This window comes from Cervus canadensis, chromosome 17 (genome assembly GCF_019320065.1).
Source record: "Cervus canadensis isolate Bull #8, Minnesota chromosome 17, ASM1932006v1, whole genome shotgun sequence".
Classification (NCBI taxonomy): Eukaryota; Metazoa; Chordata; class Mammalia; order Artiodactyla; family Cervidae; genus Cervus; species Cervus canadensis.
Genome location: NC_057402.1, coordinates 36,700,397 through 36,715,610, shown reverse-complemented (window position 1 = coordinate 36,715,610; position 15,214 = coordinate 36,700,397). Strand labels below are relative to the sequence as shown.

Here is a 15,214-nt window from a genome sequence, read left to right as displayed (position 1 = left end):
AGGAAACAAAATAGAAAGTGGTCACTTTCTGTCTTATCTACTTTATACTCTGTGAATCCTGCTAATTTTGCTAAGATCTAACAGTGATCTTAAATTTCTCCCTTATTTAGGAGAGGGCTTTGCATTTTATTTTTATGTTTTTTCTTTTTTTTCCCCCCCTCAGAATGCCCTCTGGCAAGCTGCTAACTGCTTAGGTCGCTGGAAGCTCAGTCCCATGTCTGCCATGGACCAGAAGACAGAAACACACATATGGCCTGTCTGGCTCCAGAAGCATGAGCAGTTGTTCAGGCAAAGACAGGCTGAGTGAGTCTCCAGTTTTCAACACTGTGGGAACAGGGGTTATGTCCTTTTTATTCACTGCTGTGTCCCCGGTGTGTGGCAGAGTGCCTAGTACTGTGCCTGACAAATCACAGGTGCTCTATAACCAGCTGGGGAATGAATGAATGAGGACTGAGCTTTGGTGTCAAAACCTGACTCCAGGGGCCTATCCATACCCACCACCACACCAGAGCCCTGGGCCTACTCTTCCCAGGGCTTTCAAGGTCCTCAGAGTCGCTATCTTTGGACTTAACAAGAACAGCTGACTCAGTCCCTCATGCAGCACCCCATCGACTCCAACAGCCTCTGGGCACAAAAGTCTGGAGAGCAGGGGCAGGTGGGGCATGGGTAGGGACAGCAAGACTTGTGAGCTGGTCTGTCAAGCCCCAGGCCAAACCACCTCCATCAGCCAGGCTGGTAGGGTGAATGGAGTACGAGATCAGACAGCAATGGACACAAATAGTTAAAACTCACCAAGGAGAATTCTTTATGCCTAGGAATTCTTGTTTTGCTTTTTCCCTTTTCTTGTCAGAGACAAGATGTCCTCAACAAAGGGGCAAAAAATAGGTGTCTAGACATCTAAATTCATTATAAGAGACAGCAGGAGAGGGCCTGTAAATCATTGTAACAAAGAATATTTTTCTAGCAGAGCAGAAACAAAGTAGTTGTTGCATTCCTCCCTGTGAAACTGGTCCTGCTACAAGGCTGGAGTGCAGGGGGCAGCAGTCCTAGTGGCCGGGCCAGGGCAGAGGCCAAGCCTCTCTGTCCACAGTGCTCTCTGACAAGTCCCATCACACCTGACGCCCAAGCCCAGGAGAGGAAAGATATGATAGCAGGGGGCCTTGAGGCCAGTGACCTCTATGAATCATATAAAGAAAAAGGTATGTCCCAAACACCCCCACCCACACACCTTGTTTCTCTGATCTGATGCCTTGGGGGTAGAGTAGGCTGGGCACTGAAATGGCTTTATTTAAATATGACATGAGAAAAATTTGAAGAGTCTGTCCACATACATAATCAAACCAAATTCGGGGCAGAGAAACACAAAGATTCCCTTGGCTAGTGCTGCAAACACATTCCTCTCTTCCCAAACTTGCTTCTGCTGTAAGATAGATTTCGAGGCTGAGATTAAGTGCAGAGATCTTGGCAGACGGTGTGGGAGGCAGGCCCTTGGAGCACTAGCCTTCTTCCTGGTGGTCCCAGGGATTCATTGCTGTCTAGTGCCAGCCGAGGGTCGAGGAGGAAAGAGAGAGAGGGAAGAAGGAAAGGAGGCAGAGAAGCAGTCAGGGGCAGGAGGAGAGGTTAAAGCCAGTATCTAGGGGCTGGGCCTTGCAGAGGCTCTGGAAACCAGGTGATCCTACAGAAACGAGGGCTTTCCTCATGCAGTGAGCGGGGGTGGCTGTCCTGCAGTGTCCCTCCAGGGAACCTGGGTGACAAGGCCCCTGACGTGTGCCCCCTGCTTCCTATGGGTGACAAGCTGCTTGCTGAGTACTGCTGGCAGAGGGGTGCAAAGAAGGCTTCTGGGAAGGTGCCCCCCCTCAGACACCACCCTGCTCCTGTGGGGATGAGCAATGCTACATAACCAGGGACACCAGCTCCCATCCTGGGGCTCCACTGCAGAAGTCCTGAGGCCTGTCTCCCCATTCTCTACATCCTGAGTGGACTTTCAGACACAGCTTGAACATCTCCTCCTCCTGCTAGTAACGTTAGGGGTGCCTCATCATCTCTGAGAGAAAAATCCCTAAGACCTACCAACTGCACGTAGGTCTCTTCATGACCTTGGCCCAGGCAGCTTCTTCACCCTTAACTTGTATTCTCTCCACTACCTCCTAACCTACAGACAGAAGGAACAGCTTACCGTTCCCTAAAACTGCCAGGCCATTTTACATCTCAGTAAGATCCCCTGGTGAAGGGAATGGCTACCCACTCCAGTATTCTTGCCTGGAGAAACCTGTGGAGAGAGGAGTCTGGCGGGCTATAGTCCATGGGTTCACAAAGGGTTGGACACGACTGAGTGACTAAGCGTGCACACACACCTTTGCTCATGGTCTTTCCTAGGCCCAGAATGTCTTTCCTACCTTGCTACCTGGTAAGTATCTATTCCACCTCCAGATAGCAGCTTAAGCACCACCTCCACTGTGAAATATTTCTAAATGAAGCTCAGGCACCCATCCAGGTTTGCTTATTGATCATCTCTCCCTTTCCTCCCAGAGTGTCAGCAACCAGAGAGCAGGGACTTAGTCTATTTTGTTTCTCTTGGTCTCCTGGGTGGCTAGAACAGTCGCTGGACCATCACAGGCACTTGTTAAATGTCTGTAGAAGGAAGGAATGAGCCTCAGCACCGACAGCACTGCCCCTAGGCTCTGGGTTCCACAAGGACAAGATCGGGGCTCTACTCATTTCTGCATCCTCCAGCACTTGGTTTGAGATGGAGTGAGCATTTAGTAAAAGCTGGTCACTGAGAGAAGGAAAGAATGATGAATGCTCATATGGACACAAAGCTCATGATACTGGCATTTCCCCAAGAACAAGTCACCTCTAGCCTCTGTTCCATGTTAGAGCTTCTTTTTCCTTCTTTCATGTTGTCTATTTTGTGAGAAGAGTTACCTTTTAAAGGAAGCATGTTCTAAATTCCCTTCAAACACATCTTGCAGCACAAGAAGGTTGGCCTAGATTCTCTTAAACACTTGGCTAACCCTAAAAGTCATGGATTCTATAATTTGTCAAGGACTATACCCGTAAGTGCTCTTTTCATTTTAATTTATGTTTGAGAAAAAACTTTGTCTAAAGAGCACAGACCTTGGAAATGATACAGACCCACCATACTGTCATACATTTGAGGGAACTCTTTATTTTGGATTTTTTTTTTTTTTACTTGAAGTATCTATGTCGCACCTACCAAAAGGTAGGGGGTGGGGAGAGGAGGGAGAAGACTGGTCACAAAAAGTCCTAGATCTTGTGTCAGGAGGCCTGGCTCTAGGGACTTGAGCAAGTCCTTCTCTTGTCTGGCAATGAGGGGAGCTGGACTAGATGATCTCTGAAGGCCTGTGAACTTGCAGAAATAATATAAGCCTGTGTTACAAGGTTTCACACACATGAGCACCTTTTGGTGATTATACTTGCACAGACACTACATTTAAATATGGTGAAAATAGCTTAGAATATATTTTTTTCTTAAGAATGAATGAAAAGTCTTCACACAAAATATGCTCTCCTCATATTCTCAACTATTCTGATTTTGAACTTGGGTCAAGCCTTGCTCACTACAGAGCCTTTGGGTGGTGTGAGAATAGCAGAGTTAATAAATGCAGAGTACAGCCTGATAGATTTTCTGATCACATCCCAGCAGCAGCCAAAGAGCATGGATGCATTCCACGGAGCACTTATGGGCTCGCCAGCACCAGTCTATGACAATTTTATTTAATCATAAAAAATATAACAGTAGTCAAATCTTTTTGTAGTTTTAGTTTACTGCTTTGTCAAGTGAAATAAATGGTCTCTCAGATTTCTTTTGCTTTCATCTCTCTGTTCTAAGTACAGTAGGATAAGGTTCCAATTAAGGTCCATTAAATGCTCACATTGATTCATGTGAGGCATTTTCCAGTTTCTTTTCCTAACACCATCTCAGGGCACCTCTGAGTTATTTCTGTGGTGTGTTTTCAGTTTAGCAGTTGCCCATATAGAAGAGAGTTATTTGGGTGTGAGGTCTCCCTTCCTCCTATTTCTGCAGCCCCAAATGGTGAGCAGAGATTCTCCTCCACTGCCTTCCAGACAAGCCTATGTTTATTACCTGTCAGGTATGTCTGGCTGAACCACGCATGTCCCTTGGGGAGGGGAGCTGGCAGCTGGACAGGGCCACACTGACCCGCCCAGACCTCCCTTGGCAGCTGTGCTGGGGCAGCGCGTCGAGTGGCAGCTGAGAGCCCTACAGGAGGTCCTCCTCAGGCTTCTACATCCTCTGGGTCCATGAAGACACACAGAGTTCTCTTTAGTTTTCTCAACAGACGGGAACACAGGCTCTGACAGCAGAGATGGCCTGTCTGAGGTGGTATCAAGTGTCAGAGCTGACCGAGTGGATACTCCAAGGATCTTCCCATTAAGAGCAGGGAATGTGGAAGGCAGACATTTCAATCATGTCACAATTAACCTTTGTTCAGGCCCAGGGAAGGTACTAATTTTACACTATGCTCATGACCTAATTTAATCTGCATAACAACCCTCTGAGGTGTTACCAGTGTTATCCTGATTTAAAGAAACTGGCACCAGGAAGCTAAGGGTTTTGACCAGGATCACAGAGCTGGTAAGGGGGATAGCTGTGACCAGAACATAGGTCACCTGGCTCCAGAGCCCACAATCCTCTCATCATGCTATAAACACACACTGCCAGTGCCTTAAAGCAGAGGCCAGCTCATGGCTACCATGACAGAACTCCTACACACTGGGTTCTTTGATGAGATATGCAGACCCAAGGTGCACGATCCCAAAGGAACTATATACACATGAAGAAACTTAAGAAAAATATTTTAACCCCCTCTCCCCCCGAAACTTGCTATTACAATGAATGACATGGTGATTTGGGGGTCTTTAAGTATAGATTTTCCTACAGTGTATGGTTTCAGAGTGGAACACACATATCCAAAAGACTTTCTGTGACAATGCCACCAACTTGACAAGCAAATATCCGAAAGACATCCCCTCTCATAGCTGAGAGTCAAGTAAACCTGGGGTCTGCATAATAAAGACGACATTTAAAAAATAATTTATTTGGCTGTGCTGGGTCTCAGTTGCAGCATGTAGCATGTGGGATCTTCATGGCCTCTTTAGTTGTGGTATGCCAACTCTTAGTTGCAGCATGTGGGATCGAGTCCCTAGACCAGGGATTGAACTTGGGGCCCCTGCATTGGAAGCGTGGAGTCTTAGCCACTGGACCACCAGGGAAGTTTTGAGGATGACATTCAATCATTACAACAATTTCCTGTCTCTATGTTATAGCTTAGGGGAAACGACACTCAGATAACCTGCCCGAGTTTATATCACTCAAGTGAGAGGTGGGCTAGGACATGGACTTCAGTCTGCCTCCAAAGCTTTCTCTCACACACTGCTGTTTTCTCAAACACAGGATATGCCAAACCTTAAACAGAGTAGTTTCCTTCAGATCTCAGAACTACTGGCTCCAGCAAAAACAAAACTAAGAAGTTTCTCTTAGCATAAATTCAAATGTAACTAACTTATCATGCCAAAGAAATGACTCTTAAATTTTTAGCTAAAAGTCAGTTTAGGAGGTTTGGTCACTAAAGCAGAAGTGTTGTATTCTTTAAAATCTGGGGCCATTTTAACCTTCTCTGCAGTATAATGTCTAGAAGAGGTATATTATCTCAATATCCAATAATTCATTTAACAAATATTAAGTAATTACTATGTGCCAGACACTCCTGTAGGCACTGCAGACAAAGACTCTGTTCTCGACATACTAACACTTTAGTAGCATGGGGTGGGAGAGGGGAGACAGACAAAATAAATGTTGGGGTGGGCAATAAGTATATGAATAAAAATACAGCTAGGTAAAGGTGAAAACAGGAACCATGGGGCTGATTTTAGATACTATGTCAGGAAAGGCCACTCTGATAACATGAAAACTGAGAAAAAAGCCTTTGAAAGTCCCCCCCGCAACCCCTCCCCAGACCATGCTGATTTCTGGGGGAAAAGATTCCCAGGTAGAAAGCAGTAAGAACAAAGTTTTGAGAGGTGTGTTTGCAGAACAGCAAGGAGATCAGCGTGGCTGCTGAACATTTGTGATGACTACATTTAGAAATGAAAATTATTAAATTCAAGCACCTATACTGACCTGGACATGACTTCTCACTTCATCTTAGACTTATACATTTGTCTTCTGTCAGAGCTGGAAGGGTCCTTGGGAGGACCCAGCCTAATTCTTTTGACAGATAGGAAAGTGAAGCCCAGAGAAGGGCAGTGACTTGCCCAGGGTCACAGAGCTGCATAGTTATGAGAAGACCTTACCTTCTGACTGCTGTCCCAGTGTTTGTTCTATGATGTCAGGCTTTTACGTAAGATCTCCTATGTCAGAAGAGGTGTTTTCTCTGTGATTACAGAAGTCTTTACAGTCTATCTCAGTGATTTAAAAAGATACCCTTTAAATCTGAACACCAAGGCAGGCCCAGAAAAAGTTAGTTTTATGATTGGTCATTAGTTAAACTTTGACAAAATATTCTTTCTGGCCTCATTTTCCACACCAGTAGAAGACTTCCAAGTGAGCCAAGGATGACTGATGACTGGACATACACCCCTCAACTGGTGGCAGTGTTCAGCCTTGGACCTTGTTCACAGGACCTGGTTTGGGTACCTGGGACTAGGGTGCTGACGGTTCATTGTTTGGCTTCTTCCCCTTGTGCATTTTCTGCGCTCTGCCCAGTCTTGGGATGGATCTCAGAGAATTAACTTCATGTCACTGTGTGGCTAAACCAACCCTCACAATGTCCCTCCTCATGCTCTTCGCCTCACAGACACTGCTGAAGGAGTTTAGTGGGCTGCCAGCCTTTACAGTGCAGTGGAGACGAAACTATGGTGAGCTTTCAGTTTCAAAGTTAGATTTCATGACAGTTATGTTATTGGAGTGTTCTGAACCTGAGTTCCCCCAAACTGAGAAGACTGGTGAAGGAAGGATAGTTTGTTTTTGCTGTTCAGTCTGTTGCTAAGTCATGTCAACTCTTTGAGATCTCATGGACTGCAGCATGCCAGGCTTCCCTGTCCTTCACCATCTCCTGGAGTTTGCTCAAACTCATGTCCATTGAGATGATGCCATCCAACCATCTCATCCTCTGTCACCCCTTTCTCCTCCTGCCTTCAATCTTTCCCAGCACCAGGGTCATTCCCAATGAGCTGGCTCTTTGCATCAGGTGGCCAAAGTATTGGAGCTTCGGCTTCAGCATCAGTCCTTCCAGTGAATATTCTGGGTTGATTTCCTTTAGGATAGACTGGTTCGATCTCCTTGCTGTCCAAGGGATTCTCAAGAGTCTTCTCCAGCACAATTCGAAAGCATCAATTCTTCAGTGCTCAGTTTTCTTCATGGTCCAACTCTCACATCTGTACATGACTACTGGAAAAACCACAGCTTTGGCTATACGGATCTTTGTCAGCAAAGTGATGTCTCTGCTTTTTAATATACTGTCTAGTTTGTCAGAGCTTTTCTTCCAAGGAGTAACCATCTTTTAATTTCATGGCTTCAGCAACCGTTATCTGTACAACCATGTTTTTTTCAGTTCACCATGCCAGAATTACGAATTCAGCCTACTGCTGACTCAGCAGTAATAATAATAATAATTATTATTTTTTTAATTCTGAATAAGTTTATTCTGTAAGCTTTCAGAGAGTATCTTTTCCAATTTGCTGGTTTTTTAGATGAAGAAACTCAATTCTCAGTCTCAGTCTGGAATTTCCCAAACCTTTTTAAGCTCAGACTTCAGAAATGGGCAGAATTCTAGTCTACATGGGGCACTTTCCCAACTTCCGGGAGGGTATAAACTATTTTCCCACCCTTTCTTGAACATTCTTTGCCAGAGCCCACATGGTAATAGCAAGGTGGGAAGAGAACTGACAAGAGTGGCTGTAGGGACATGTAACCACTTAGCCAAAGCATCAGTGAGAAAAAGTCATCACATCACTAATGTCGCTTTCCTGAAGTCGCTGCCGTCATGTTACACACCACTGTGCCCATGACAGTGGCTGTCTGACTAGTAGCAGACCCAGATGGTGTGATTTGGACCTTTTAGGCTAAACGACTCTTCCAATAACAGGTATCTTCTCTTCCTCAGATCAGTTGTTTAAAATATATTACTAGATCACAGACATTTAAAGTTGGAAAGAAACTGAGGAATCACTAAAGCACACCTTTCATACATAGATGAGGAAATAGGCTCACGGTCAAGCAGAACAAAGGCTAGGTATCGAAGCTTGTGACCGGCAGTTCCAGCGTTCTTATAGATGTGCTCAAGCAGCTGATGTGCAATCTCTGCTCAAGTGATAGCGCTCTAAGAGACTTAGTCCACTGACCACTGAATAGTAACGTGTATTACGTGTCATCTAGACTAGTGAACATTAAACAAGTAAAACTGAATAAGCCTGCAAACCTTTGTTGCTGTTGTTTAGTCACTAAGCCGTGTCTGACTCTTTTGTGACCTCATGGACTATAGCTTGTCAGACTCCTCTGGAATTTCCCAGGCAAGAATATTGGAGTGGGTTGCCATTTCCTTCTCCTCAGCCATATTATTTAGTGCCATAAAGCTGATGATAAGAGGGCCACTGGGACAGCAAGGTCTGCCTTTTTTGAGCATGCACTATGAGTCTGGGCCTGTGTTGTCTCATTTAATTCACTCAGCAACACGGGCAGTAGTAGTACTATGCCCTCCATTTCACAGATGAGGAAACCGAGGCTCAGGCGGTACTTCAAACTACCCTTGTGTGGGAAAAGCGAGATGGGGACACCAAAGAGATGAGGGGCGTAAAGGTATCTTTTGTTTGGATTTTGTGATATTGGTGACTTTTCCAAGTGGCCAAAATCACTAACTGGCAAATTTCTCCATTCTAACACCAGCCAGGTCACTCACCGGAAGCCTCCAAATAAATCTTTAGGCAGAAGTTATTTTTAATTAGGAAGTTTATTTGTTCTACTTTTGGGAACAAACCCCATAGCTTCCTTTGTTGCTGTAAATACTGACAGTAACTCCAAGATAGTTATATTGTTGAAGTTCTTAGGCTCTTCCTTAGACATGATACATTATTGTTTTGTGAAAGGGAACTGTATCTGTCACACAAGGAAAGAAAATACAGAAAGCTGAATGTGTGTGTGACAGGTCAGGAATAAGCTGCCAACACTGGAAGGACAGAAGGGCCTTGAAGGCTGGAGTTTCCACTCCAAGCCCACCACAGCACACTCTACTCTTAGACCTGGATGAGGCAGGAGGAGTTTACCAAAGGGGTGTGACCTAGGACCATCTGCCTTTGAGAAAAACAAGGAGCAAAGCAAGAATGTTTGCGCACGAATTAGGGCACCTCTGAGAGTTCTAAAAGCAAAAATGTACTGGGAAACTGCCACTCTTAAAACACAACTCTGCGTCCCTCACGGGCAGGCGGTATACAACCGGGAGACTGCCCCTGTTTTTGTTTGCAGGGAAATGTCTGAGGTGAGCACAACATTTTAGGAACATCTAGTCAATTACCTTTCGATTTTCTTACTAAGTCATCAAGCAACAAAAGACTTGGAAACTGCGTGTCACACAGCTTAGGCAGAATCTAGCTTCACAAGCCTCACTGTCCAGCTGACTGGCCAGTTCTGACCGCCCCGCCCCCCGCGCCCCCCCCGCCCCCCCAATCAATGGACAAGCAGATGATGACACAGTCTTCATGACTCCCTTCAGAGAAGCTGATGGGGGAGGGTGGGCCAGTGGGAGCCTTCCTCCTTTCAACTATCATGGGAGACTCCAGCTCTGATAGCAGGAATCTATGGGGTCTTACCAGGTGAAAAAGTCAGTCACTAACTAAAATGAATATGCAAAGGTGCTTATTCCCAATACAGTAATATGCAGGCAGTCAAATCATCTGTCATTTGAGTTAATTTAATTATCAGACCACATTTAATTATCCAATATAAAATGTAAATAAAGTGAAGGCCTGACAGCACATACTAATTACGTTCATTATAATAATTAAATGGGAAGGAACTTAGAGTCATGAAAGTACTATAAAATACAAGGAAGCTTTTGATTAAAAATTTTTTAATTAGAAACTGCAACCTTACAGGAAACAGATGATTGGTTCTATCAAGGATGGGGCATTGCTTTTATTATCCAGGTTTCTCTTCTAAAGTCATCCTTGGTATCATGGGGCTCAGTCCTTCCAGTTAATAGACTAAATGGTGGCAAATAAGAAGAGCCAATCCTTTATGCAAAGCAGTTTACCTAATAAAACAGCCTTCGGTTGCAGCAGGAGTTCAGGGTCTCCTGTCTTATAAAGACACAAGCTGTTTCCCTGGAAGGAATAAAAGAGCCTCTGTGGACAAACAGGCCTGCAAATTAACATGATTTCTGCCTGATGATACGGAACATTAAATCAGTTGAGCATTGTAATTTCTCCTCTGAAATTTCTCTGATTTAAAGAAAGTGGCATGAGGTTAAATAAATTCACTATCATAATAACAGAAGTGAGGCAGAAAGGGCATCAGGACTGCCCTCTAGGAAACTGGGTTCTGTGAATTCTTGCTGGTCAATTCCTTTTCCTTCTCGGAGCCTCAGTTCCTCCAATTCTTTATGTCATTTCAGGGGGCTTATTTCACCTCGCTGAATCCCAATACCTCACCTGTCTGTGAGGTAGGAATAAATCTTCTGCTTATAGCTTCAGTGAAATGTTAATGAGGGAGGTCCAAAAGACAACAGATATGAGGGTAGTATAAAGAATTCTTGGATGGCATCACCAACTCAATGGACATGAGTGTGAGCAAGCTACGGGAGATGATGAAGGACAGGGAAGCCTGGTGTGCTGCAGTCCACAGGGTTGCAAAGAGTCAGACATGACTGAGCAACAAATAAAGAATTCTATGACTATAATAGGTTATGCTTAGAAACAGCATCTCCTTAAGGTTCAGTGTCTCAGTGGTTGACAATTACTATCATTTCTAGCAATTTCTGATTTCTTCCCTAGTTGACACCGAGTGTTAGTCTCTCAGTTGTGTCTGACTCTCTGTGACCTCATGGACTGTAGACCGCCAGGCTCTTCTGTCCATGGGATTCTCCAGGCAAAAGTACTGGAGTGGGTTGCCATTCCCTTCTCCAGGGGATCTTCCCAACTCAGGAATTGAACCCAGATCTCCTGCATCGTACACAGATACTTTACCGTTTCAGCAATTGCATCAGGACTGAACTGACTTCTCTGACCTTCCATCAAATCATAAGTGGATGTCCAGGTAGGATTTCTGGGAGGCAAGGTGTTGAGAAAGGAGGTCTGGCCTTTTTTTTTTTTTAACTTTTCTAACTTTTTACTCATAGTGAACTTACCTCTCCACAATTACCTCTAAACCCCACGGCATCTTCTTCCCTGACTGAGAAGCCATAGGGTCTCTGTCTCCTCCTTGCATTGCTCGCTGCTCTCTCTGCCCACTGAATCTGCTTTTTTCTTGTTCCAACATGCCCAGGCATTACTTTGCCATCAGGTCGATGTCAGCTTTAACATGCCATTTCCAAACACCAGTTCCCCCGCCCCCATCTCTCACTGACTCTGGTGAGCCCAGAGACACTTAGAGCATGCGTTTTACCTGCAGGGGAGGAGTAGCAGAAAGATTCTCTGAAATCCCACACAGTTCAGTAAACTCATCACAACACAGCTGATTTAAGCAAAGAGTTTCAAACCATCCCGAAACATGAGTGTGCTGAAGGAACTAAACCTTTTGCTGTAGAACTGTACAGTAACATATCATCACACACACAAATTACTCACCTCTTTACAAGGGCAGGAGATAGTGTCATGATAAATAGTAAATGACTTACATAAGGTAAAGTCATGTAGCCATTAAAAGTGATACTCACAAAGAAGGGTTCTGATATAATGTTAAGTGTATAAAGCAGGATAGGACTGTATATGCAATATGAGCTCAGCTAGGTAAAAATGTTCATAGAGGGACAGAATGTGGGTGAAATGAGTGAAGGTGTCAAAAGGTACAAACTTCCAGTTATAAGATAAATAAGTTCTGGGGATGTATATACAGTATATGACTCAAGTTAACAATACTGTATTCCATATCTGAAAGTCGCAGAGAGTACATCTAAATGTTCTCATCACAATAAAAAGAAATTTAACTATGTGAGGTAATGACTGTTAACTAAATTTATTGTGCTAATCATTTTGCAACATAACCATGATCAAGTCTTCACACTGTACACATTTAAAACCAATACAATGCTATATGTCAATTATATCTCAACAATATTAACTGGCAAATGTTCACAGAAAAGAGACTGCAAGGAACCTGCCAAAATGGTAACAGTGGCTGTCTCAACAGGGAGATCAGGAATGGCTGGGACTCTGCTTCCTTCTTTAAGCTTGCTTATCTTTTTCATGATGAGTAAGGGATACTTTTGTAACAAAAAGACAAACTTTTGAAGGGAAATGAGATGCAGTTTAGTAGGTCAAATGGACACACATGTAGAAAAGATAACCTAACAGGAGATGTTCCTCCTTGAGTAGCTTGTGAGAGACTCCTGAACCTGTGGGACCTGGTCCAGAAAGGATAGAGCATCTATCTGGAGGTGCTGGCTGGGAAGAGTGCTGTGTGAGTGCTCCCATGGTGGGAGAGGAGAAAGGTCTGCCCCCAGGGCAACGAGGTCTGTGAAAGAGGGATTTTTCTATGTGTGACACTTATTCTGGCAAGGGTCCGCATTTCCTGTATTTTAATCATGGAAATCTTTCTGGGATGGACTGCATATTCTTTAACCTTCTTAGAGGGAAGATATACAACATACATTTTGCCTCCATGCTCACTCAGGGTCAGCACTAGGGGCATCAACAATCATCTGGGGAAATAAAGTACTGGAGTTAGTGTCCCTGTGAACCCCAATACCTACACCTGCTAAGTTCTTGGGCTTGTCTTGTTTCTTCTATCTTCTTTCTTCTTATCAGATAGGCAGTTTCATCAGCTCTTAGAGTGTAGGTTCTCACCTTGTATTTGGCTCTGGCACTACAACTATCTCCTGTCCTTGTCCTGCCCTGGTCTAGATTATTGCTGCTGCTGCTGCTAAGTTGCTTCAGTCGTGTCCGACTGTGTGACCCCATAGATGGCAGCTCACCAGGCTGCCCCGTCTCTGGGATTCTCCAGGCAGGAACACTGGAGTGGGTTGCCATTTCCTTCTCCAATGCATGAAAGTGAAAAGTGAAAGTGAAGTAGCTCAGTCGTGTTCAACTCCTAGCGACCCCATGGACTGCAGCCTACCAGGCTCCTCCGTCCATGGGATTTTCCAGGCAAGAGTACTGGAGTGGGGTGTCATTGCCTTCTCCTGGTCTAGATTACTGCAGGCTAATAAACCTAGTAAGCACATTTATTACAGAGTTGCCTAAAATAAAAAATTAGGAAACTTGGAGCGAGGGTTGTTTGGTGGCCTTTTTCTCAGATATAATCCACACAATTAGAGTTGCTGAGTAGGAGGCTTTAGATAAATTAGGTTGTCAGGAATTAAAATCTGATATGTTATGCCATAACTCTGTTTTTTAAAATAAGGAGAAATATTTTATTATTGTTATTTTAAAAATAAAATCTGTAAAACAGATTTCCCAACATTTTAAGGCAACAGAACCCTATTTACAAATGAAATCTTGCTCAGAAACAAACAAACAAAAAAACAGTTAAATGCAAAAGTATTCTGGGTGATTCAAGGCAGTAAGGCCCAAGCCCTGCCTTCTCAGGCTCCCCTCCAACACCATCTGGCACCCTCTTAAGCACCTCGGCAGAAGCCAAAGACCAAGAGCAGTTTCATAAAGCAATGGACTCTGATGCTATTTGCAAAGTGATGCAAGTTGAAAGTGTTATCTATTTCATCCAAACAAACAAACAAAATGAATAAAGCATCAGAATCTACATGGTAAGGGAGGAGACACTTCTATGTGGCTTAACAAGAATATTTGATGAAAAATATTTTATTTTTCTAGCTCTAAGAGGAGGTCCTCGTGCTGATCTAGGGCTGATCACGTCTTTCTAGAGAGGAGAAACCAGAGACATATCCCTGGAGCCTGCCTCAAGGGCCTCACACAGAACAGATGGGTTCCAGCAGGCTCGCCTGCCTTTTCTCACTCCAATACCTCACACTCTCAGGGCTGGGGAAGCAGTCTGAGGAACGTTCCTGGGCCCCTTACCTGGTTATCTGGGTGGTTGACAGTGAAGTAGCCCACACAGACGATGACCTCATGAAGGAGGCTTTCACAGGAGACGTGGCTGCAGTGGCCCAGCAGGGAGCTGGCGATGTGCCGGAACGCGAGGGACAAGCCCTCTGCGCCTACGATAGACTGACAAAGACAAGGAGCAGTTAGCACTCCCCAGCCAGGGAGAGCCAGGGCTGCAAATCACAAAGCAAGCCTGGGCCCGGTGCACTCTGCGCCACGCTGCCAGGAAAGCATAGGAAATTTCGAAAGTACAACGCTTAACAGCTCAGTTCAAGGATTCTTGCTCTAATAAGTGACCGTAATAAATGCAACACTTAATCGCCCCCTGCCCCCCCCAAAAGAAAATAGAGCATAGCAGACCAGATGCCTGCAACTATGTGGATCAAGATGTTATTCACCTAAAGCATGAGTATTTATCCCATTTTTAATGAGGTATTTTTTTCTCATTGCACCAATAGTCTCACTGTAGAAAACTCGGAAAAATTTAAAGATATTAAAATTCACCTGCAAATCTATCATTTAGCTAACTTCCAATACTTTTTTTTTTTAAGGAGAAAATATTTCCTCATATGCAGAGATTAAAATACAATTCTAATTATTTACTTAAGTTCAAAGACAAAATAGATATAAAGAACAACTAGTTATTGTTCAAACAGCTCCACAGCTCCCAAAAGAATGTAAAAAATCCCCAACAAACACCTCCCCCCAAAAAAACAAACAAAATGCAGCCCCCTCAGTTACGAGGCTTCTGGGATCCTTTCTCAAGACAGGCAAGCGGCTGCCGGTGGTGGGCGACGCGGGAGGAGAGCCTGAGTCTGTCTGTGCAGCCTGAAGCTTCTATTTAATAAACATGTCAAACAGACAGAGCGACATGAGGGCAAAGGGGAGAGGCGAAGCCCACAGAATACACTCGCAGCCCACACTGGAATGAAGCGCCACTGCGGGCCTGTGGGGTACGGCA

The 15,214-nt window shown here is 44.4% G+C and overlaps 1 protein-coding gene across 2 annotated transcripts in view; it reads right to left on the bottom strand.

The window, feature by feature from the left end:
• The window catches only part of SCAPER (S-phase cyclin A associated protein in the ER), a 410,821-nt gene that overhangs the window by 14,536 nt on the left and 381,071 nt on the right, over positions 1 to 15,214 (bottom strand). For both annotated transcript variants that reach the window (XM_043489284.1, XM_043489285.1), the window contains exon 29: positions 14,227 to 14,376. In XM_043489284.1, the coding sequence (XP_043345219.1) occupies positions 14,227 to 14,376 (150 nt within the window). The remainder of the gene's footprint in view (positions 1 to 14,226; positions 14,377 to 15,214) is intronic.